Source organism: Rhinopithecus roxellana, chromosome 8 (assembly GCF_007565055.1).
Source record: "Rhinopithecus roxellana isolate Shanxi Qingling chromosome 8, ASM756505v1, whole genome shotgun sequence".
Lineage (NCBI taxonomy): Eukaryota > Metazoa > Chordata > Mammalia > Primates > Cercopithecidae > Rhinopithecus > Rhinopithecus roxellana.
Genome location: NC_044556.1, coordinates 3,734,370 through 3,751,941, shown reverse-complemented (window position 1 = coordinate 3,751,941; position 17,572 = coordinate 3,734,370). Strand labels below are relative to the sequence as shown.

General features: G+C 54.8%; 3 protein-coding genes across 3 annotated transcripts in view; 1 reads left to right on the top strand and 2 right to left on the bottom strand.

The window, feature by feature from the left end:
• MAST1 (microtubule associated serine/threonine kinase 1) overlaps window positions 1–2,083 on the top strand; it is a 34,373-nt gene extending 32,290 nt beyond the window's left edge. The window contains exons 25-26 of the mRNA XM_010361638.2: window positions 439–626; window positions 739–2,083. Of these exons, the coding sequence (XP_010359940.1) occupies window positions 439–626; window positions 739–2,000 (1,450 nt within the window). The 3' untranslated portion in view covers window positions 2,001–2,083. The remainder of the gene's footprint in view (window positions 1–438; window positions 627–738) is intronic.
• Window positions 2,084–2,338: 255 nt separating this feature from the next.
• Window positions 2,339–9,331, bottom strand: DNASE2 (deoxyribonuclease 2, lysosomal). Its single transcript, XM_010361628.2, has 6 exons — window positions 9,097–9,331; window positions 8,779–8,959; window positions 8,609–8,687; window positions 6,159–6,323; window positions 5,871–6,068; window positions 2,339–3,495 (listed from the first exon to the last, which is right to left on the bottom strand). Exons 1-6 carry the CDS (start codon window positions 9,309–9,311, stop codon window positions 3,122–3,124), a joined length of 1,212 nt encoding a protein of 403 aa, XP_010359930.1. The 5' UTR covers window positions 9,312–9,331; the 3' UTR covers window positions 2,339–3,121.
• A 3,185-nt stretch (window positions 9,332–12,516) lies between these two features.
• On the bottom strand, window positions 12,517–15,319 carry KLF1 (Kruppel like factor 1). Its single transcript, XM_010361627.2, has 3 exons — window positions 15,178–15,319; window positions 13,422–14,247; window positions 12,517–13,171 (listed from the first exon to the last, which is right to left on the bottom strand). The coding sequence occupies exons 1-3, from the start codon at window positions 15,262–15,264 to the stop codon at window positions 12,996–12,998; spliced, it is 1,089 nt and encodes a 362-aa protein (XP_010359929.2). The 5' UTR covers window positions 15,265–15,319; the 3' UTR covers window positions 12,517–12,995.
• Between the last annotated feature and the right edge of the window lie 2,253 nt (window positions 15,320–17,572).

Here is a 17,572-nt window from a genome sequence, read left to right as displayed (position 1 = left end):
CGTGAACCCGGGAGGTGGAGCTTGCAGTGAGCGGAGATCGGGCCAGTTTGGATGAGTGTTTGTACCCAGGATTGGGAGTGGCCTAAAGTTGGGCGGGTCCTGAAGTAGGAGGAGCTAAAGGAAGTTCTATCTTGATAGGTGGGTTGTAGTGGAAGAGGGAGGAGCTAGAGAGGTGGGCGGGGCAGAATAGGTTGGTTTTGTTTGGATGCTTGTTTCTAGCTTGGACTAGGAATGGCCAAAGGGCGGGGTGGGGACTGAAGTGGGAGGAGCCAAGCAGCACTGAGCTAAAGGAAGTTCTTTGTCTTGATAGGTGGGTTGTATCTGGAGAGGGAAGGGCCAGAAGGGGTGGGAGGTTACAGTGGTGAGACCATGCAGTGGGAGGATCCCTGAGCTCCGGCTTCCAGGTCAAGGACGCTTGGCCCCCTCCTTGTCCCGCAGCAAGAAGCGCAGCTCCCTCTTCCGGAAGATCACGAAGCAGTCGAACTTGCTGCATACTAGCCGCTCGCTGTCGTCGCTGAACCGCTCGCTGTCATCCAGCGATAGTCTCCCGGGCTCGCCTACGCACGGGCTGCCGGCACGCTCGCCCACGCACAGCTACCGCTCCACGCCTGACTCCGCCTACCTAGGTATTACCTCTTGCACCTGCGCGAGGACCTGGCTGGTGCTCGGGCTGGTGCGCAGGGTGGCCTGGCTGGTGTTCGGGCTGTACTCACGTGCTTCACCTCCTGTCACCCGCAGGCGCCTCATCCCAGAGCAGCTCCCCAGCCTCGAGCACGCCCAACTCGCCTGCGTCGTCCGCGTCGCACCACATTCGGCCCAGCACGCTGCACGGACTGTCGCCGAAGCTCCACCGCCAGTACCGCTCTGCGCGATGCAAGTCGGCCGGCAACATCCCTCTGTCGCCGCTGGCACACACGCCGTCCCCCACGCAGGCGTCACCGCCGCCACTGCCGGGCCACACAGTGGGCAGCTCGCACACTACGCAGAGCTTCCCGGCCAAACTTCACTCATCGCCTCCAGTCGTGCGCCCGCGCCCCAAGAGTGCCGAGCCCCCTCGCTCGCCGCTCCTCAAGCGCGTGCAGTCGGCCGAGAAGCTGGGAGCCTCCTTGAGCGCGGACAAGAAGGGTGCACTGCGCAAACACAGCCTCGAGGTGGGCCACCCGGATTTCCGCAAGGACTTCCATGGCGAGCTGGCGCTGCATAGCCTTGCTGAGTCCGACGGCGAGACGCCCCCAGTCGAGGGCCCTGGCGTGCCCCGGCAGGTCGCCGTCCGCCGCCTGGGCCGACAGGAGTCACCTTTGAGCCTGGGCGCGGACCCATTGCTGCCCGAGGGTGCCTCCAGGCCACAAGCATCGAGCAAGGAGAAGGAATCCCCGGGGGGCGCCGAGGCGTGCACCCCGCCCCGCGCGACGACCCCTGGGGGCCGGACCCTGGAGCGGGACGTCAGCTGCACGCGGCATCAGAGCGTGCAGACAGAGGATGGCACTGGCGGGATGGCCAGGGCTGTGGCCAAGGCGGCGCTGAGCCCCGTGCAGGAACACGAGACGGGCCGGCGCAGCAGCTCTGGCGAGGCGGGCACACCCCTGGTACCCATTGTCGTAGAGCCTGCGCGGCCCGGGGCTAAGGCTGTGGCGCCTCAGCCTCTGGGCGCGGACTCCAAGGGGTTGCAGGAACCCGCACCCCTGGCGCCTTCCGTGCCCGAGGCCCCCAGGGGCCGGGAGCGCTGGGTGTTGGAAGTGGTGGAGGAGCGCACCACGCTGAGCGGGCCTCGCTCCAAGCCTGCCTCCCCAAAGCTCTCCCCGGAGCCCCAAGCACCCTCCCTAGCCCAGGCGAAGTGCAGTGCACCCAGCAGTGCAGTGACCCCAGCCCCACCGGCTTCCCTCTTGGGCTCGGGCACCAAGCCTGAAGTGGGGCTGACCTCCCGGTGCCCTGCTGAAGCTGTGCCCCCAGCAGGCCTGACCAAAAAAGGAGTGTCCAGTCCCGCACCCCCGGGACCATAGCTAAGGTGGGCGTTGGCCCCGCGCTGTACAGCTTCCTGTATACATATGTACACATATAAATAAAGTGCGTCTGTGCTGCGTGAGTTTTCTGGGGCTCACTCCAGGCAAGGCGAGACATCATCACACGACCCCACCCCATACCCAGGTGCTTTTTGGGAGGTGGGACTCCGGTTCTGGTTACCATGGAGAGTGGAGGGAATTCTGAATAGACACCTCCTGTGGTCCCACTTCTGGTCTCACCTTTGCACCAACTGTCCCCAAACCTTTAAGGGGAGAATTGATGCTGCGATGCTCTTGTGTCCCAGCGTCCACCTGAAGAAAAGGTTAACAGCCTCGTCCACCAATTTCCATTTATTTACTCCTCAACAATCCTGATGGCAGGTATCATGTTTCCATTTTGCAGACAGGTAGACTGTGTCACAGAGCAGTTAAGGCACACAATCAAGGTCATACAGCTAGGAAGGGGATGAACTGGGATTCAAAATCAAGTCCAAACTGGTTCCTGAGCCCTTAGATTTTCTTTTCCTTTTTTTTTTTTTTTGAGATGGAGTCTCATTCTGTCACCCAGGCTGGAGTGCAGTGGTGTTATCTCAGTTCATGGCAGCCTCTGCCTCCTGGGTTCAAGCAATTCTCCTGCCTCAGCCTCCCGAGTAGCTGGGACCACAGACACATGCCACCATGCCTGGCTAATTTTAAAATCTTTTTAATGGATATGGGGTTTCACCATGTTGGCCAGGCTGGTCTTGAACTCCTGACCTCAAGTGATCCACCCATCTCAGCCTCCCAAAGTGCTGGAGTTACAGATGTGAACCACTGCGCCCACCCCCTACCTTTTTTTTTTTTTTTTTTTGAAACGGTCTTGCTATGTGACCGAGGTTGGAGTAATCATAGTTCACCGTGACCATGATCTCCCTGGTTCAGTCATTCCTCTGGCTTCAGTAGCTGGGACTACAGGTGTTTATCACCATGCCCGACTAACTTTTTTTTAAGTTCTAGTAGAGTTGCAGTCTCACTATGTTGCCCAGGCTGGTCTCAAATTCCTGAGTTCAAGTGATCCTCCCTCCTTGGCTTCCCAAAGTGCTGGGATTACATGCGTGAGCCACTGCACCTGGCCATGAGGGTTAGATCTTATAATCTCTGCTGGGCTTCCTGGCCATGCCATTACAGGGCTGGTAGTTCTTCACCAGTGGCTGGAAGGCCTTCCACAGGGCTGGTAGCTGGGCACACAGCGTGCCCCCACCCCGTTGCTCCTCTCCCTGGTTCCGATTCATGTCACCCACGCAGGTCCAGGGCCCTTTTGGGGACACGCACCATTTGGAGTGGTCCTCTGTGCTGTTGAAGCTTGGGCCACCTGGTCCAGGGAAAGCTATCTGGTTCACATTCAGAACCTGCCAGGTATCCGAGCAGTTAGAGGGCAGGACACCTACAGTTTTGTGCCAGAACTGGACCTGCAGGTTGGTACCAAGGGCTGCCGCCAACCAGCCAGAGTACAGGTCTACAAAGGATAGAGAGAGGGCACAGGTAAGGTCAGGGCCACTGCTAGGGAGTCCCTAGGCTACTCACTTCCCCGCTCTCAGCTCAGTTTCCATATTTCTTTTTTCTTTTCTTTCTTTCTTTCTTTCTTTCTTTTTTTTTTTTTTTTGACGTGGAGTCTTGCTCTGTCACCTGGGCTAGAGTGCATTGGTGCAATCTAGGCCCATTGCAACCTCTGCCTCCCAGGTTCCTGCCTCAGCCTCCTGAGTAGTTGGGACTACAGGCATGCACAACCACACCCGGCTAATTTTTTAATAAAGAGACAGGGGTTTCACCATGTTGGCCAGGCTGGTCTCAAACACCTGATCTCAAGCAATCTGCCCACCTCGGTCTCCCAAAGTGTTGGGACTACAGGCATGTTTCACCGAGCCCTGCCATAGTTTCCATATTTCTGAGCTTGGTTGTCAATTCCCAGCCCTGGGAATGATGACATTAATATTAACTGCCCTGGGCCGGGCGCGGTGGCTCAAGCCTGTAATCCCAGCACTTTGGGAGGCCGAGACGGGCGGATCACGAGGTCAGGAGATCCAGACCATCCTGGCTAACACGGTGAAACCCCGTCTCTACTAAAAAATACAAAAAAAACTAGCCGGGCGAGGTGGTGGGCGCCTGTAGTCCCAGCTACTCCGGAGGCTGAGGCAGGAGAATAGCGTGAACCCGGGAGGCGGAGCTTGCAGTGAGCTGAGATCCGGCCACTGCACTCCAGCCTGGGCGACAGACGAGACTCCTGTCTCAAAAAAAAAAAAAAAAAAAAAAAATTAACTGCCCTTCCCACATTTTTTGAAATGGAGTCTCGCTCTGTCGCCCAGGCTAGAGTGCAGTGGCGCAATCTTGGCTCACTGCAACCTCTGCCTCCTGGATTCAAGCGATTCTCCTGCCTCCAGCCTCCTCAGTAGCTGGGATTACAGGTGCCCGCCACCACGCCTGGCTAATTTTTGTATTTTTAGTAGAGATGAGATTTCACCATGTCGGCCAGGCTGCTCTCAAACTCCTGACCTCGTAATCTGCCAGCGCTTGCCACCACGCCCAGCTAATTTTTGTATTTTTAGTAGAGATGGAGTTTCACCATGTTGGCCAGACTGGTCTTGAACTCCTGGGCTCAAGTCATTCACCCGCCTCGGTCTCCCAAAATGTTGGGATTACAGGTGAGCCACTGCGTCCAGCCCTAAGTGTTTTTGATTAATTAATTAACTTATTTATTTTGAGACCAGGTCTCACTCTGATGCCCCGGCTGGAGTGCAGTGGCAGGATCACAACTCGCTTGCAGCCTCGACCTCCTGGGCTCAAGCTATTCTCCCATCTCAGCCTGCTGAGTAGTAGGGACTACACATGTGTACCACCATGCCCCACTAATTAAAATTTTTCTTATACAGATGGGGTCCCACTATGTTGCCCAGGCTAGTCTCAAACTCCTGAGCTCAAGTGATCCTCCTGCCTCGACTGGGATTACAGGTGTGAGCCACTGTGCCTGGCCTATTTATTTATTTTTATTTATTTTATTTTTTATTTTTTTTGAGACACAGTCCTGCTCTGTCGCCCAGGCTGGAGTGCAGTGGCATGATCTCTGCTCACTGCAAGCTCCGCCTCCCGGGTTCATGCCATTCTCCTGCCTCAGTCTCCCAAGTAACTGGGACTACAGGCGCCTGCCACCACGCCCGGCTAATTTTTGTACTTTTAGTAGAGATGGGGTTTCACCGTGTTAGCCAGGATGGTCTCGATCTCCTGACTGCATGATCCGCCCGCCTCGGCCTCCCAAAGTGCTGGGATTACAGACGTGAGCCACCGCGCCCAGCCTATTTATTTATTTATGTTTAAATAAAGACAGGGTCTTGCTCTGTCACCCAGGCTGGAGTGCAGTGGAGTCATCATAGCTCACTGCAGCCTGAAACTCTGGGCTCAATTTATCCTCCTGCCTCAGCCTTCCAAGTTGCCTGGCTAATTTTTAATTTTGTAGAGATGGGGACTTGCTGTGTTGCCCAGGCTTGTCTTGAACTCCTGTCTTCAAATGTCCCTCCTGCCTCAGCCTCCCAAGTAATGAATTACAGGAGTGAGGCGCCACCTCTGGTGCCCGAATGTCTCATATGTACCACTTCATTCACAACAGGTTTTAAAGTAGATGTCAGTATCCCCAGTTTTCAGATGAGTAGACTGAGGCTCAGGTGAAATTATACATCACACAGCTAGAACCCAGGGTTTGAACCCACGTCTGTTCACTGCTTATGTGATTATAGCTCCCAATCAGACCCGGTCTCTACCCCTGACTCGAACTCAGCCATGGCCGCACCAGTCACCCTTTCTGCAGAGAAGGAGCTCTCCAACCTCAACCTTCAGACTCACCATCTCCAAATTTGCTGAACTTGGCAAAGCTCTGGAAAACAGCCCCGGCCTGGGATGTGAGTGTGACGCTGCTGTTCCAGGGTTCTTGGCTAACGTGGTGGCCCTTGATCACATTCTCCAAGTCGGGGAATTCCTGGGCAAAGATCCCTTTCAGGTGGTAGTCATAAACCTGGGGGTAGGTGTAGGTCAGCTGCTTGCCTGGAGGACAAGGGGAGGAGGAAATGCAAGATCATTCTAGGTTCTGGTCGGTAAACCCAGGACTCATCCTGTGTCCCTGACTCCACTCACCAATCTTCGAGAACTGAGCGAAGGGGAAAGACACACAGAGCAGGGTCTGCCCGTAGGTACAGGCGCTATGAGGCCAGCTGTATGCAGCAGAGGAGGCCAGTGGAGGGAAGTCAGGTACACTGTGGACCAGCCAGAAGCCTCCGTCGCGGTCGAGGAGCAGGACACCTGGACCAAAAGAAGGCATTAGAGGAGGTTGGGTGTGGTGGCTCATGCTTGTAATCCCAGCACTTTGGGAGACCGAGGCGGACAGATCACCTGAGGTCGGAGTTAGAAATCAGCCTGGCCAACATGGTGAAACCCCATCTCTACTAAAAATACAAAAATTAGCTGGGCGTGGTGGTGGATGCCTGTAATCCCAGCTACTCAGGAGGCTGAGGCAGGAGAATTGCTTGAACCTGGGAGGCAGAGGTTGCGGTGAGCTGAGATCCGCCACTGCACTCCAGCCTGGGCGACGGAGCAAGATTTCATCTCAAAAACAAGTAAGTACAGTACATAAATAAATAAATAAATAAATAAATAAATAAAATTTTTAAAAAAGAAGGCAGGCCTTGTGCAGTGGCTCATGCCTGTAATCCCAGCACTTCAGGAAGCTGAGGCGGGTAGATCATCTGAGGTCGGGGGTTCGAGACCAGCCTGATCAACATGAAGAAACCTCATCTCTACTAAAAATACAACATTAGCTGGGCGTGGTGGCACAAGCCTGTAATCCCAGCTACTCGGGAGGCTGATGTAGGAGAACTGCTTGAACCCAGGAGGCGGAGGTTGCAGTGAGCCGAGATCGCACCATTGCCCTCTAGCCTGGGCAACAAGAGCGAAACTCCCTATCAAAAAAAAAAAAAGGCAATTAGAGGGTATTGCTCCAGGCCTCCCAGCAAGGTCATCTGCAACCAGAACACCCTCAGTTTGCAGCGGGGCTTAGAGACGGTGCCAGCAGTGTTAGAACCATGGCTGAGCTCAGTTTTTGCAGGCGTAAACTTTTTTTTTTTTTTTTTTGAGACGGAGTCTTGCTCTGTCACCCGGGCTGGAGTGCAGTGGCCGGATCTCAGCTCACTGCAAGCTCCGCCTCCCGGGTTTACGCCATTCTCCTGCATCAGCCTCCGGAGTAGCTGGGACTACAGGCGCCCGCCACCTCGCCCGGCTAGTTTTTTTGTATTTTTTAGTAGAGACGGGGTTTCACCATGTTAGCCAGGATGGTCTGGATCTCCTGACCTCGTGATCCGCCCGTCTCGGCCTCCCAAAGTGCTGGGATTACAGGCGTGAGCCACCGCGCCCGGCTAGGCGTAAACTCTTATAGTTCAGAATAACGCCAAGATTAATATAAGGTAGGGAAACAAGCCAGGTATGGAGGCTCATGCCAGCAATCACAGTACATTAAAAGGCCAAGGTGGGTGGATTGCTTGAACCAGGACTTCGAGACTAGCCTGGGCAACATGGCGAAACTCCACTCTACAAAAAATACAAAAAGTAGGCCAGGCATGGTGGCTCACATCTGTAAATCCCAGCACTTTGGAAGGCCGAGGCAGGTGAATCACCTGAGGTTAGGAGTCCGAGACCAGCCTGGCCAACCTGGTGAAACCCCGTCTCTACTAAAAAATACAAAAATTAGCCGGGCGCGGTGGCGCACATCTGTAATCTCAGCTACTCCAGAGGCTGAGGCAGAAGAATCACTTGAACTGGGGAGACAGAGATTGCAGTGGGCTGAGATTGCACCACCAAACTCCAGCCTGGGAGATAGAGAGTGTCGCAAAAAAAAAAAAAAAAAAAAAAGCCAGGCATGGTGGTGGGTACCAGCAGGCCTGGTACTTGGGAGGCTGAGGTAGGAGGATCCCCTGAGCCCTGGGAGGTCAAGGCTGCAGTGAGCTGTGATACTGCACTCCAGCCTGGGTGACTCTAGGTGAGAACTTGTCTCAAAGAAAATAAAATGGGGGAAATAGATGCCCAAGGTCTGACAGGGGAGATCTCCCACCCCGCTATGGAGGTCAGGGGTTAGTTTGGAAAAATGTATAGGAAGTCGGCTGGGCAGGGTGGCTCATTCCTGTAATCCCAGCACTTTGGGAGGCCAAGGTGGGTAGATCACTTGATGTAGATCACAGGAGTTCGAGACCAACCTGGTCAACATGATGAAACCTCGTCTGTACCAAAAATACAAAAATTAGCCTGGTGTGACAGTGGGTGCCTTTAATCCCAGCTACTTGGGAGGCTGAGACAGGAGAATTGCTTGAACTCCAGAGGCACAGATTGCAGTGAGCCAAGATCGTGCCACTGCACTCCAGCTTGGGTGACAGAGTGAACTCCCTCCATCTTAAAAAAAAGAAAAAAAAAATGTTGAGGGAATAGATGCCCAGGGTCTGACAGCGCAGATCTCCCCAACCACCCAGTGCAGTCAGGGGTTAGCCTGGAAAAATGTATAGGGACCCAAGTCTCTCCCCAGCCCCCAATTCAGTCCTCACCCTTCGTGTGCCCACGTTTGGAAGAGTCCTGAGCCTTGCTGGCTTGAGGCCGTTGGTCATTGTAGAGCAGGAAGGCGAGCTGGGGGCGAATAAACAGAGACAACGTGAAATTCCTCCCCGGCAGGGCGGCCCTAGAGTTTCACCCCTACTTGGCCCTGGGCCCCCTTCACCTGGCTGGTGTTGCTCCGGTACAGCGGCTGCAGGCTTCGGCCCACGGCCCCCTCCGGGCTGTCGATGAGTCCCCTGCCGTCCCGCCAGCCTCCGGAGCTCTCGTCCAGATACTTGTACTGCAGCCCTCTTTGCACCGCCTCCCCGGACCCTCTAAGAGCTGGCAGCTTGTAGACCACGAACCTGGAGGTCGGAGAATGTACAGAAATAGGGGAGAGGGAAGAGAAAGCACCCCAGTGTTCCCCGAGGAAGCAGCCATCCCGGTCGAGTGACCCCCGCCAGACCCCGGGGCGATGGTAGGCCCCCCGCTGCACACTCACCAGTCTACAGGCTGCCCAGAGTCCCCGTAGCAGGTCAGGGCCCCGGCGGGGACGCACAGCAGCGCGGCCAGCAGCAGCGGGATCATCGCTGCTCTGGGGCTGAGATCCAGGAATCTGTGTCGGGGCTGCGGGGCGATGGGTTGCAACAGAGGCCAGGACTGGCACCTGGCACCTTTCATTTCCCTAAACTTGCCTGGGAACCCGGGCGGGGACATCACGAGGGTAGAGACTCCTCCCCCGAGACGCGACGCTGCGTTTGGGAGAGGCAAAAGGCAGCCCGGAGTCTGCTCAGACCACGCCCACGACGGGCCAGGCGCTCCAGCGTCTCTTGGAGCCTGGTCACCATTGCTTTTAGTGGTAGCTAATCCCAGCCCACGCACTTCTGTCCGACCCAACTCCTGCCCCGGTTTCTGGATCAGGCACAAGTTTGATTTTATTTTCAGCCCTACAACCTGGGTCCAACTCTTGTGACCTTCGTTATTATTCTTCTTCTTTTTTGGAGATGGAGTTTCACTCTTGTCACCTAGGCTGGAGTGCAATGGCACGATCTCGGTTCACTGCAACCTTTGCCTTCCTGATTAAAGCGATTCTACTGCCTCAGCCTCCCGAGTAGCTGAGATTTCATGCTCCCGCCACCATGCCCGGCTAATTTTTGTATTTTTAGTAGAGATGGGATTTTTCCACGTTGACTAGGTTGTCTCGAACTCCTGACCTCGTAATCCAACTGCCTTGGCCCTCGAAAGTGCCAGGATTACAGGAGTGAGCCACCGTGCCCGGCCATGATCTTTGTTCTCTTAAGAAGCGTTTATGCGCCAGTGGATCTTCCCCTTTTTCTTTCTAGTTTTTTTTTCTTCCTTCCTTCCTTCCTTCCCCCCCCCCGCCCCCCCCCCCCCCCCCCGCCCGCCCCCAGACAATATCTCACTCTGTTGCCCAGGCCTGAGTGCAGTAGCGTGATCTTGGCTCACTGCAACCTCTGCCTCCCCAGCTCAAGTGATCCTCTCACCTCAGCCTCCCGAGTAGCTGGGATCACAGGCACATGCCACTATGCCCAGTTATTTTTTGTAGTTTTTTTGGAAACACGGCTTCACCATGTGGCTCAGGCTGAACTCCTGAGCTCAAGGGATCCACCTGCCTTGCCTCCCAAAGTGCTGGGATTACAGGCATGTAATCCACTCCACCCAGACTCTCCTTTTTCATTCTGCACGTTTTCCCCGGGACCCCCTGAGCTAGCAAATAGGTGACTTTATGTTTGTTTTTTGTTGTTTTGAGAAAGGATAATGGTTTCTCACCCAGGCTAGAATGCAGTGACTCCATCATGGTTCACTGCAGCCACCACACCCAGATAATTGTTCATTGCAGAGATGAGGGTCTCACTATGTTGCTCAGGCTGCTCTGGAACTCCTGGGTTCAAGTGATTCTCCCACCTCAGCCTCAAGGGATCATGGCAGGGCAAAGGGCTATGGGAATCTGAGTACTGGCTTGAAACTGCCTTTGCAAAAATTATAACAGAAAATTATGTCAGTGAAAGAGTTTTGACTTAACCAACTCCATCTTGCCTTTAATCTCCAAACTGCCCTTGCTTGGTCATTCCTGGGTGTGGAGCCAAGCTAACTTTTTTTTTTTTTTTTTTTGAGACAGAGTCTCGCTCTGTCGCCCAGGCTGGAGTGCAGTGGCGTGATCTTGGATCACTGCAAACTCTGCCTTTCCGGTTCACACCATTCTCCTGCCTCAGCCTCCCTGAGTAGCTGGGACTACAGGTGCCTGCTACCACGCCCGGTTAATTTTTTTGTATTTTTAGTAGAGACAGGGTTTCACCGTGTTAGCCAGGGTGGTCTCAAACTCCTGACCTTGTGATCCACCTAGCTTGGCCTCCCAAAGTGCTGGGATTACAGGCATGAGCCACCACACCCAGCCAACATTTTTTTTTTTTTTTTGACACATTGCCTCGCTCTGTCACCCAGGCTGGAGTCCAGTGGCATGATCTCAGCTCACTGCAACATCTGCCTCCTAGGTTCAAGCAATCCTCCTGCCTCAGCTTCCTGAGTAGCTGGGATTATAGGCATGCACCACCATGCCCAGCTGATTTTTGTATTTTTGGTAGTGACTGGGTTTTGCCGTTTTTGGTAGAGATGGGGTTTTGCCTTGGGGCTCAAGCTGGTGTGGAACTCCTGGGCTCAAGTGATCTGCCTGCCTTGGCCTGCCAAATTGCTGGGATTAAAGAGGGAGCCACCTATGCTCGGCCCCAAGTTAGTTTTGGGAGGAATTTAGTTTATAGCTTAAATGATAATAGTCCTTCCCCAAACTAAACTGCCTTTGTAGAAATAATGATAGGGCACTAGGTTAGAAGGATGAGAAGAGCCTGAATTCCGCTAAAATGTAGTTGTAGTAGTTAAACTATGACCAGCCATTATTCTGGCTGGGTGCGGTGCCTCACGTCTGTAATCCCAGCACTTTGAGAGGCTGAGGCTGGTGGGTTATCTGAGGTCAGGATTTCAAAACCAGCCTGGCCAATATTTCGAAACCCTGTCTCTTCTAAAAATACAAAAATTAGCCAGGCGTGGTGGCATGTGCCTATAATCCCAGCTACTCAGTAGACTGACACAGGAGAATCACTTGAACCCAGGAGGCAGAGGTTGCAGTGAGCGGAGATGGCACCACTGCACTCCAGCCTGGGCGAGAGCAAGACTCCGTCTCAAAAACAAAAACAAAGATGGCCAGCCATTATTCTGGAGGTCACAAGGTTTGCAACTTCCCCAGTTATTTCTGAGTTATTTCTGCAAATAACATGACTATTGCAAAACCTTACACTGGCCTTTTTAGATGTCTTTTTAGGCTTTTTGCATATCTGACAACTGGATGACCCCACCCAGACTAGTGACTCTATGATCCCCACCCAAAAGCTGACTCAGCAACTGTTTTCCACAGTCCCATGATTGCATCAAGGCACCCATTCCCTAGCCCTTCTGCCCACCAAATTGTTCTTGAATAACCCTAGCGTCTGAATTTTCAGGGAGGCTGATTCAAATAATAAAACTCACGTCTCCCATTTAGCTGGCTGTATGTGGATTAAACTCTTTCTCTATTGCAATCCGTCTGTCTGGATAAATTGGCCCTATCTGGGCAGTGGACAAGACGAACCCCCTGGGCAGTCACAGGCTGTGGATTCTCAAATGCAGGGAGATGTTTGCTGTCAATGTCCGCAGGGTTTGAGGCAGAAGACAAACATGGTGCAGCCTGAACTGGGTGGGAAAAGAGAGGACAGCAAGGCCTGCAGTGCCCAAGGAGGATTGTTGGAGTTGAGGGGTGTCACTGTAGTTTAGGAGATGAGGTGTGTAAGGCCCTCTAATATGACCTCTAGGTTTACAGCCTCCTGCTATCTTCCAGCCTCCAAAACCCAAAAATTCAGGCCAACGCTGAAGCTTTATCTGGGAGGGGCATTTTAAAGGACCCATAACCATTGACAGTTAATATCAGCCACAATATTAATATCAGCCACAATAAGGGACCTTCAGGAGCCCCTTTCTAGACCCAGGGTCTCTGGGAAGCCTCACCCCACACCCTCTCCTGCTGTCCAGGGCCATCTGGGAGCTGGTCTGAGTGTCCACTGAGTCCGTTTATTTGGTGGTCTGTCTCACTGGGTCTGCATGACAGTTTGGACATCTCTGTGTGGCTCCCTGTGGCTGAAGACTTGTCGGATTTCCGTGGGAGGCTCCCCCAGGGCTGTCTATGGGTCCGTTTTTGATATTTGGGTGGATCTTTGGGACAGCGAGTCCAGGAGAGGGTCCATTCGTGGGAACACCACCCGGCATTGTGTCACGCACGTCTGTGTGAAGAGACCACCAAACAGGCTTCTTGTCCCATCCCCAATCCCCAGGACAGTCCAAGTGCCAGGGCAGGGCTCAAAGGTGGCGCTTCATGTGCAAAGCCAGGTGGTCCGAGCGCGAAAAAGCACGTGGGCAGAGCTGGCAGCGGAAGGGGCGTTGCCCCGTGTGTTTCCTGTAGTGGCGGGTCAGCTCGTCCGAGCGCGCGAATCTCCAGCCGCAGCCTTCCCACGTGCAGGCGTATGGCTTCTCCCCTAGGGGACGAGGAAGTCATAAGCGCTATTGTCAGCCCAGTCATGTCTCCGGGTCCCCTGCATCCGGCCACACCCCTTTACTCAGTCTGGGCTGGGACTAGGATGAACAAAGTGAGGCCCCTAGGGCACAAAATTTAAGGAGACACTCTCAGAGCCAACCAAGTCCAAGTCCCGCCCTCTGCAACCCTTCTTTCCCCGCAGCTACAGCGGGTGCCACGCCCTTTCTCATGTCCGGGTCCCGCCCCCTCACCTGTGTGCGTGCGCAGATGCGCCTTCAGGTGGGAGCTCTTGGTGTAGCTCTTGCCGCAACCCGGATGCGCGCACGTGTGCGCTGCCTGCCTCTTGCGCGCCCACGAACGTCGGCCGCGCCTGGATGGCGCGGCCTCGGCTATCACACCGGGATCCCCTGCAGTCCCCCCGAGTCCAGTGCCCACCGTCCCGGGTCCCAGGCAACTCAGGAAGGAGGGGGACGTGGCGGGACCGGGCGCGGGTCCCTGGAGCCCGCGGAAGAGCTGGAAGTGCCCTTGGTACTGAGGCGCCGGGTACACCGCGGGGTACCCGGACGGCAGCCCGTAGGGGGCGCCCGACGCCGCAGGCACTGAAAGCCCGGTCCGCTGGAAGTAGCCGCCGGAAGAGCCGGCGCCGGGCCCGGGGTACAGCGGTTGCAGCGCCATCGCCTTGGGCTCGGGGGCCGGGGCTGGAGCTAGGGCTGGGCCCACGAAGGTGTCGGGAGCCGGGGCTCGCAGGGCAGGGCGCACCCAACCCGAGTGATCCTCCGAACCCAAGAGCCCAGCCACCATCCCCGGGCCGCCCGCATAGGCGCCCAGAGTCTCGGGGGGCGGCGGGTATTGCACCCCGGGGGCCTCGCTGGGCGCCAGAGCGCAGATCTGGGGCGCGTCACCCTGCTCCGGGCCCGAGAAGTTGGTGAGGAAGAGATCCAGGTCCCAGGTGGTGTCCGCGCCCCTCTCATCGTCCTCCTCCTCCCCGGGCTGGTCCTCAGACTTCACGTGGAGGGGCGGCTCCGTGGGGTCAGGAGGACCCGGGCCCATGTCCTGCGTCTCTTCGGAGCGCCACCACTGCGGGAGGGAGCAGGCAGCTTGAGGTTCGGTGGACACTGGGGTGCCCTGCCCAGGGACATCGCAGGCTGGGCACTCTTACGGGGACAGGCTGGCCAGAGGCTTCCAGAGGCTTTGGAAAAGGGTCTTGTTTGCCTGTCTCTCTGTCCCACTTCCCCAACACTAGCCGCCCTCTAGCCGCCCCTCTCCCCCCTCTCCCCCAGCTCCAGGGACAGAAGCCGATCAGGTCTGGCTGGAGACCGGAGATAAGACTTCCACTATCTGGAACCACACTTGGGGATGGGGGAAGGGGTAGCAGAGCTGCTGGAGATGGAAAACTGATGGGGGTTGGGGGAGAGGGTGCCAGCCTTGACTTAGTTTCCCCCCCCAGAACGTCTCTCTCCTTCCCTGTCTCCCAAAACAAGATTAATTCCGAAATTTTGGATGTCCCCCAGACACACTCATCATTTCCCTCTGATATCTGGAAGATTGTGAGCCTAGATCTCATTCTCTTTTTTTCTTTTTTTCTTGAGATAGGGTCTCACTCTTTTGCCCAGGCTGGAGTGCAGTGGTGCAGCTCACTGTATCCTTAATCTCTTGGGCTTTAATGATCCTCCTACATCAGCCTACAGAGTACCTGGGACTACAGGCACACGCCCCCACGCCTGACTAGTTTTTGATATTTTTTGTAGAGATGGGGTTTCACCATGTTGTCCAGGCTACCTTCGTTTTCTATTACAGAAATAGATCACACCTAGAACCTCACGCCCCTAGACCACCCTCCTCACCCTCTGTCAGACTAAGCTGAGATCCCTTCACCTGGACTGAGTGTACCTCAGTCCTGGTTAAGTCTCTTGATTGCAGGACAAGATGCAGGTCTGGACCCCAAGATCTGTGACTGTGGCCCTGGATCCCAGCCAGCCCACCTAGACACCACCTTCTAGGCCCCACCTTGAGGAAGTCATCCTGTGTGTCCGGGAAGGGGCCCAGGGCGGTCAGTGTGCTGATGGAGGGCAAGGCGGTCTTGGCTGTGGCCATGGCTGGCTGATGCCCACCCTGGGCCTCGAGCCTCCTCTTCCTTGGCTGCCTCGTGAACTCTGAGGCTGTGATAGCCCGTTAGAGGGCTCCTCTCTGCCCTTAGCTGATTGGCTGCAGCCTCTGATAAGGGGAGGCAAGGCAAGGCAAGGCGGGGGGTCACTGTTTCTGGGGCACAAACTTCACATTGGCCTGTCTGGGGTTGGGACTTAAAGACTAACCCTGTGTCCAAAGCCAAGTCAAATATCAGGGATTGGGGGGTTCAGGGTTTAAGGGTCCAGGTGCTGGGTAAAAAGAGACATTGGGTCTCCAAAGAAGGAGAGACTTGGGGGTCTGCCCTCAGTTTACTCTCCTGGAAAAGTCAGAAAGGGTATTCTGGGAAGAAGCTATGGGACCCCCTGTCCCCCTGATTGAGGCCCTACAGCCCTCCCCCTCCCCAGTAAACAGCACAAACCGTGCCGATGGCGGGACTTGGCACAAACTCCCCGCCAAGCATTATCAGACACCCCAGACGTTGGAGGCTGCTATCAGGTGGGGGCCCAGGCCAGCTAGAGCTCTGTCCTCCGGTGAAGGGAAGGGCTGGGGGTTGGGTCTTCAAATTAGCCTGGCTTTCAATTTGCCTGGGTTGGGACCTCCCAGGGTCTGAGCCCTATAGCAGGAGGATGCCCCTGCCAACTGGCCCACCATTGTCTACTGGGGACCCTCGGGTGGCACTGCATGGGACTGCATGGAGGCTGGTTCAGTGCCAGCTGCTTTAGTGTGACGGGGGCAGCCAAGGGAAAAGTGGCCCTGTCTCCTCCTGGGTGGGATAGGACCAAGCCATAGGCAGTATCTGACCTGCAGGAGACCAGTACCCTGGCTCTGGGCCTGGCTGCTCCTTGATTCTGCCCAAAATGAGGAGAGGATCTGAGTTGCTACAACAGGGACTTCAACTCTGGTGCCCTGGGAGCCTGGGAAGGGGACATGGATACATATTACAGACACATAATTCATAGTCACTCATTGGAAGACTGAGGCAGGAGGATCACTTGATGCCAGGATTTCAAGACTAGCCTGGGCCACATAGAACCTGTATTTCCAACAAAAAGTTGTGAGTGGTGGCGCATGCCCATAGTCCCAGATATTCAGGAGGCTGAGAGGGGAGGATCGCCTGAGTCCAGGAGGTCGGGGCTGCCTTGAGCTATAATCACACCACTGCAATATGACCACACCACTGCAATATGACCACACCACTGCAATATGACCACACCACTGCAGTCCAGCCTGGGGGACAGAGAGCAAGACTCCGTCACTGAAAAAAAAAAAAAAAGAGAGAAAAGTTGGGTGGCCATCTTTATTCCTGGCAGATGAACCTGGGTGACACAAACAAAAACAAGACCAGGCGCAGTGGCTCATGCCTGTAATCCCAGCACTTTGGGAAGCGGAGGTGGGGAGATTTGAGAACAGACTGGCCAACATGTTGAAGCCCTGTCTCTGCCAAAAGTACAAAAATTAGCCAGGCATGGTGGCATGTGCTTGTAATCCTGGCTACTTGGGAGACTGAGGCTGGAGAATTGCTTGAAACTGGGAGGCAGGGGGCCAGGCACAATGACTCACACCAGTAATCCCAGCACTTTGGGAGGGCGAGGCTGGCAGATCACCTGAGGCCAGGAGTTCAAGATCAGCCTGGCCAACACAGTGAAACCCTGTCTCTACTAAAAATACAAAAATAGGCCAGAGATGGTGGCATACGCCTCTAATGCTAGGTACCCGGGAGGCTGAGGCACAAGAATCACTTAAGCCTGGGAGGTGGAGGTTGCAGTGAGCCAAGATCACACCACTGCACTCCAGCCTGGGCTACAGAGCGAGACTCTCTCTCTCAAAGACAAACACAGAACAGACTGGGAGCAGTGCCTTATGCCTGAAGTCCCAGCAATTTGGGAGGCCAAGGTAGGAGGAATGCTTGAGCCCAGGAGTTCCAGACCAGCTTGGGCAACATAGCGAGATCCCATCTCTAAAAACAAAAACAAAAACAGTTACTCACAGGACCATGCAATTGCATAATGACATGAGTGCCTGGTCCCTCAGTCACACTGATCAGATCATATAATTTCTGCACATATAATTGTGTGTCTGTGTATATGGACTATGCACAGACACACAATTCCCAGGCACTAAAACACAACCCTATGTTATATTGGTTACACAATGTCATAGCCAAACAATCCCTAAAACACAGAAATCATAACCCACAGGCAGGCACACAGTTACACAATCCTACTGACACAATTTAGCTATAATTGAGCAGACACACATGGGGAGTCAGATACAT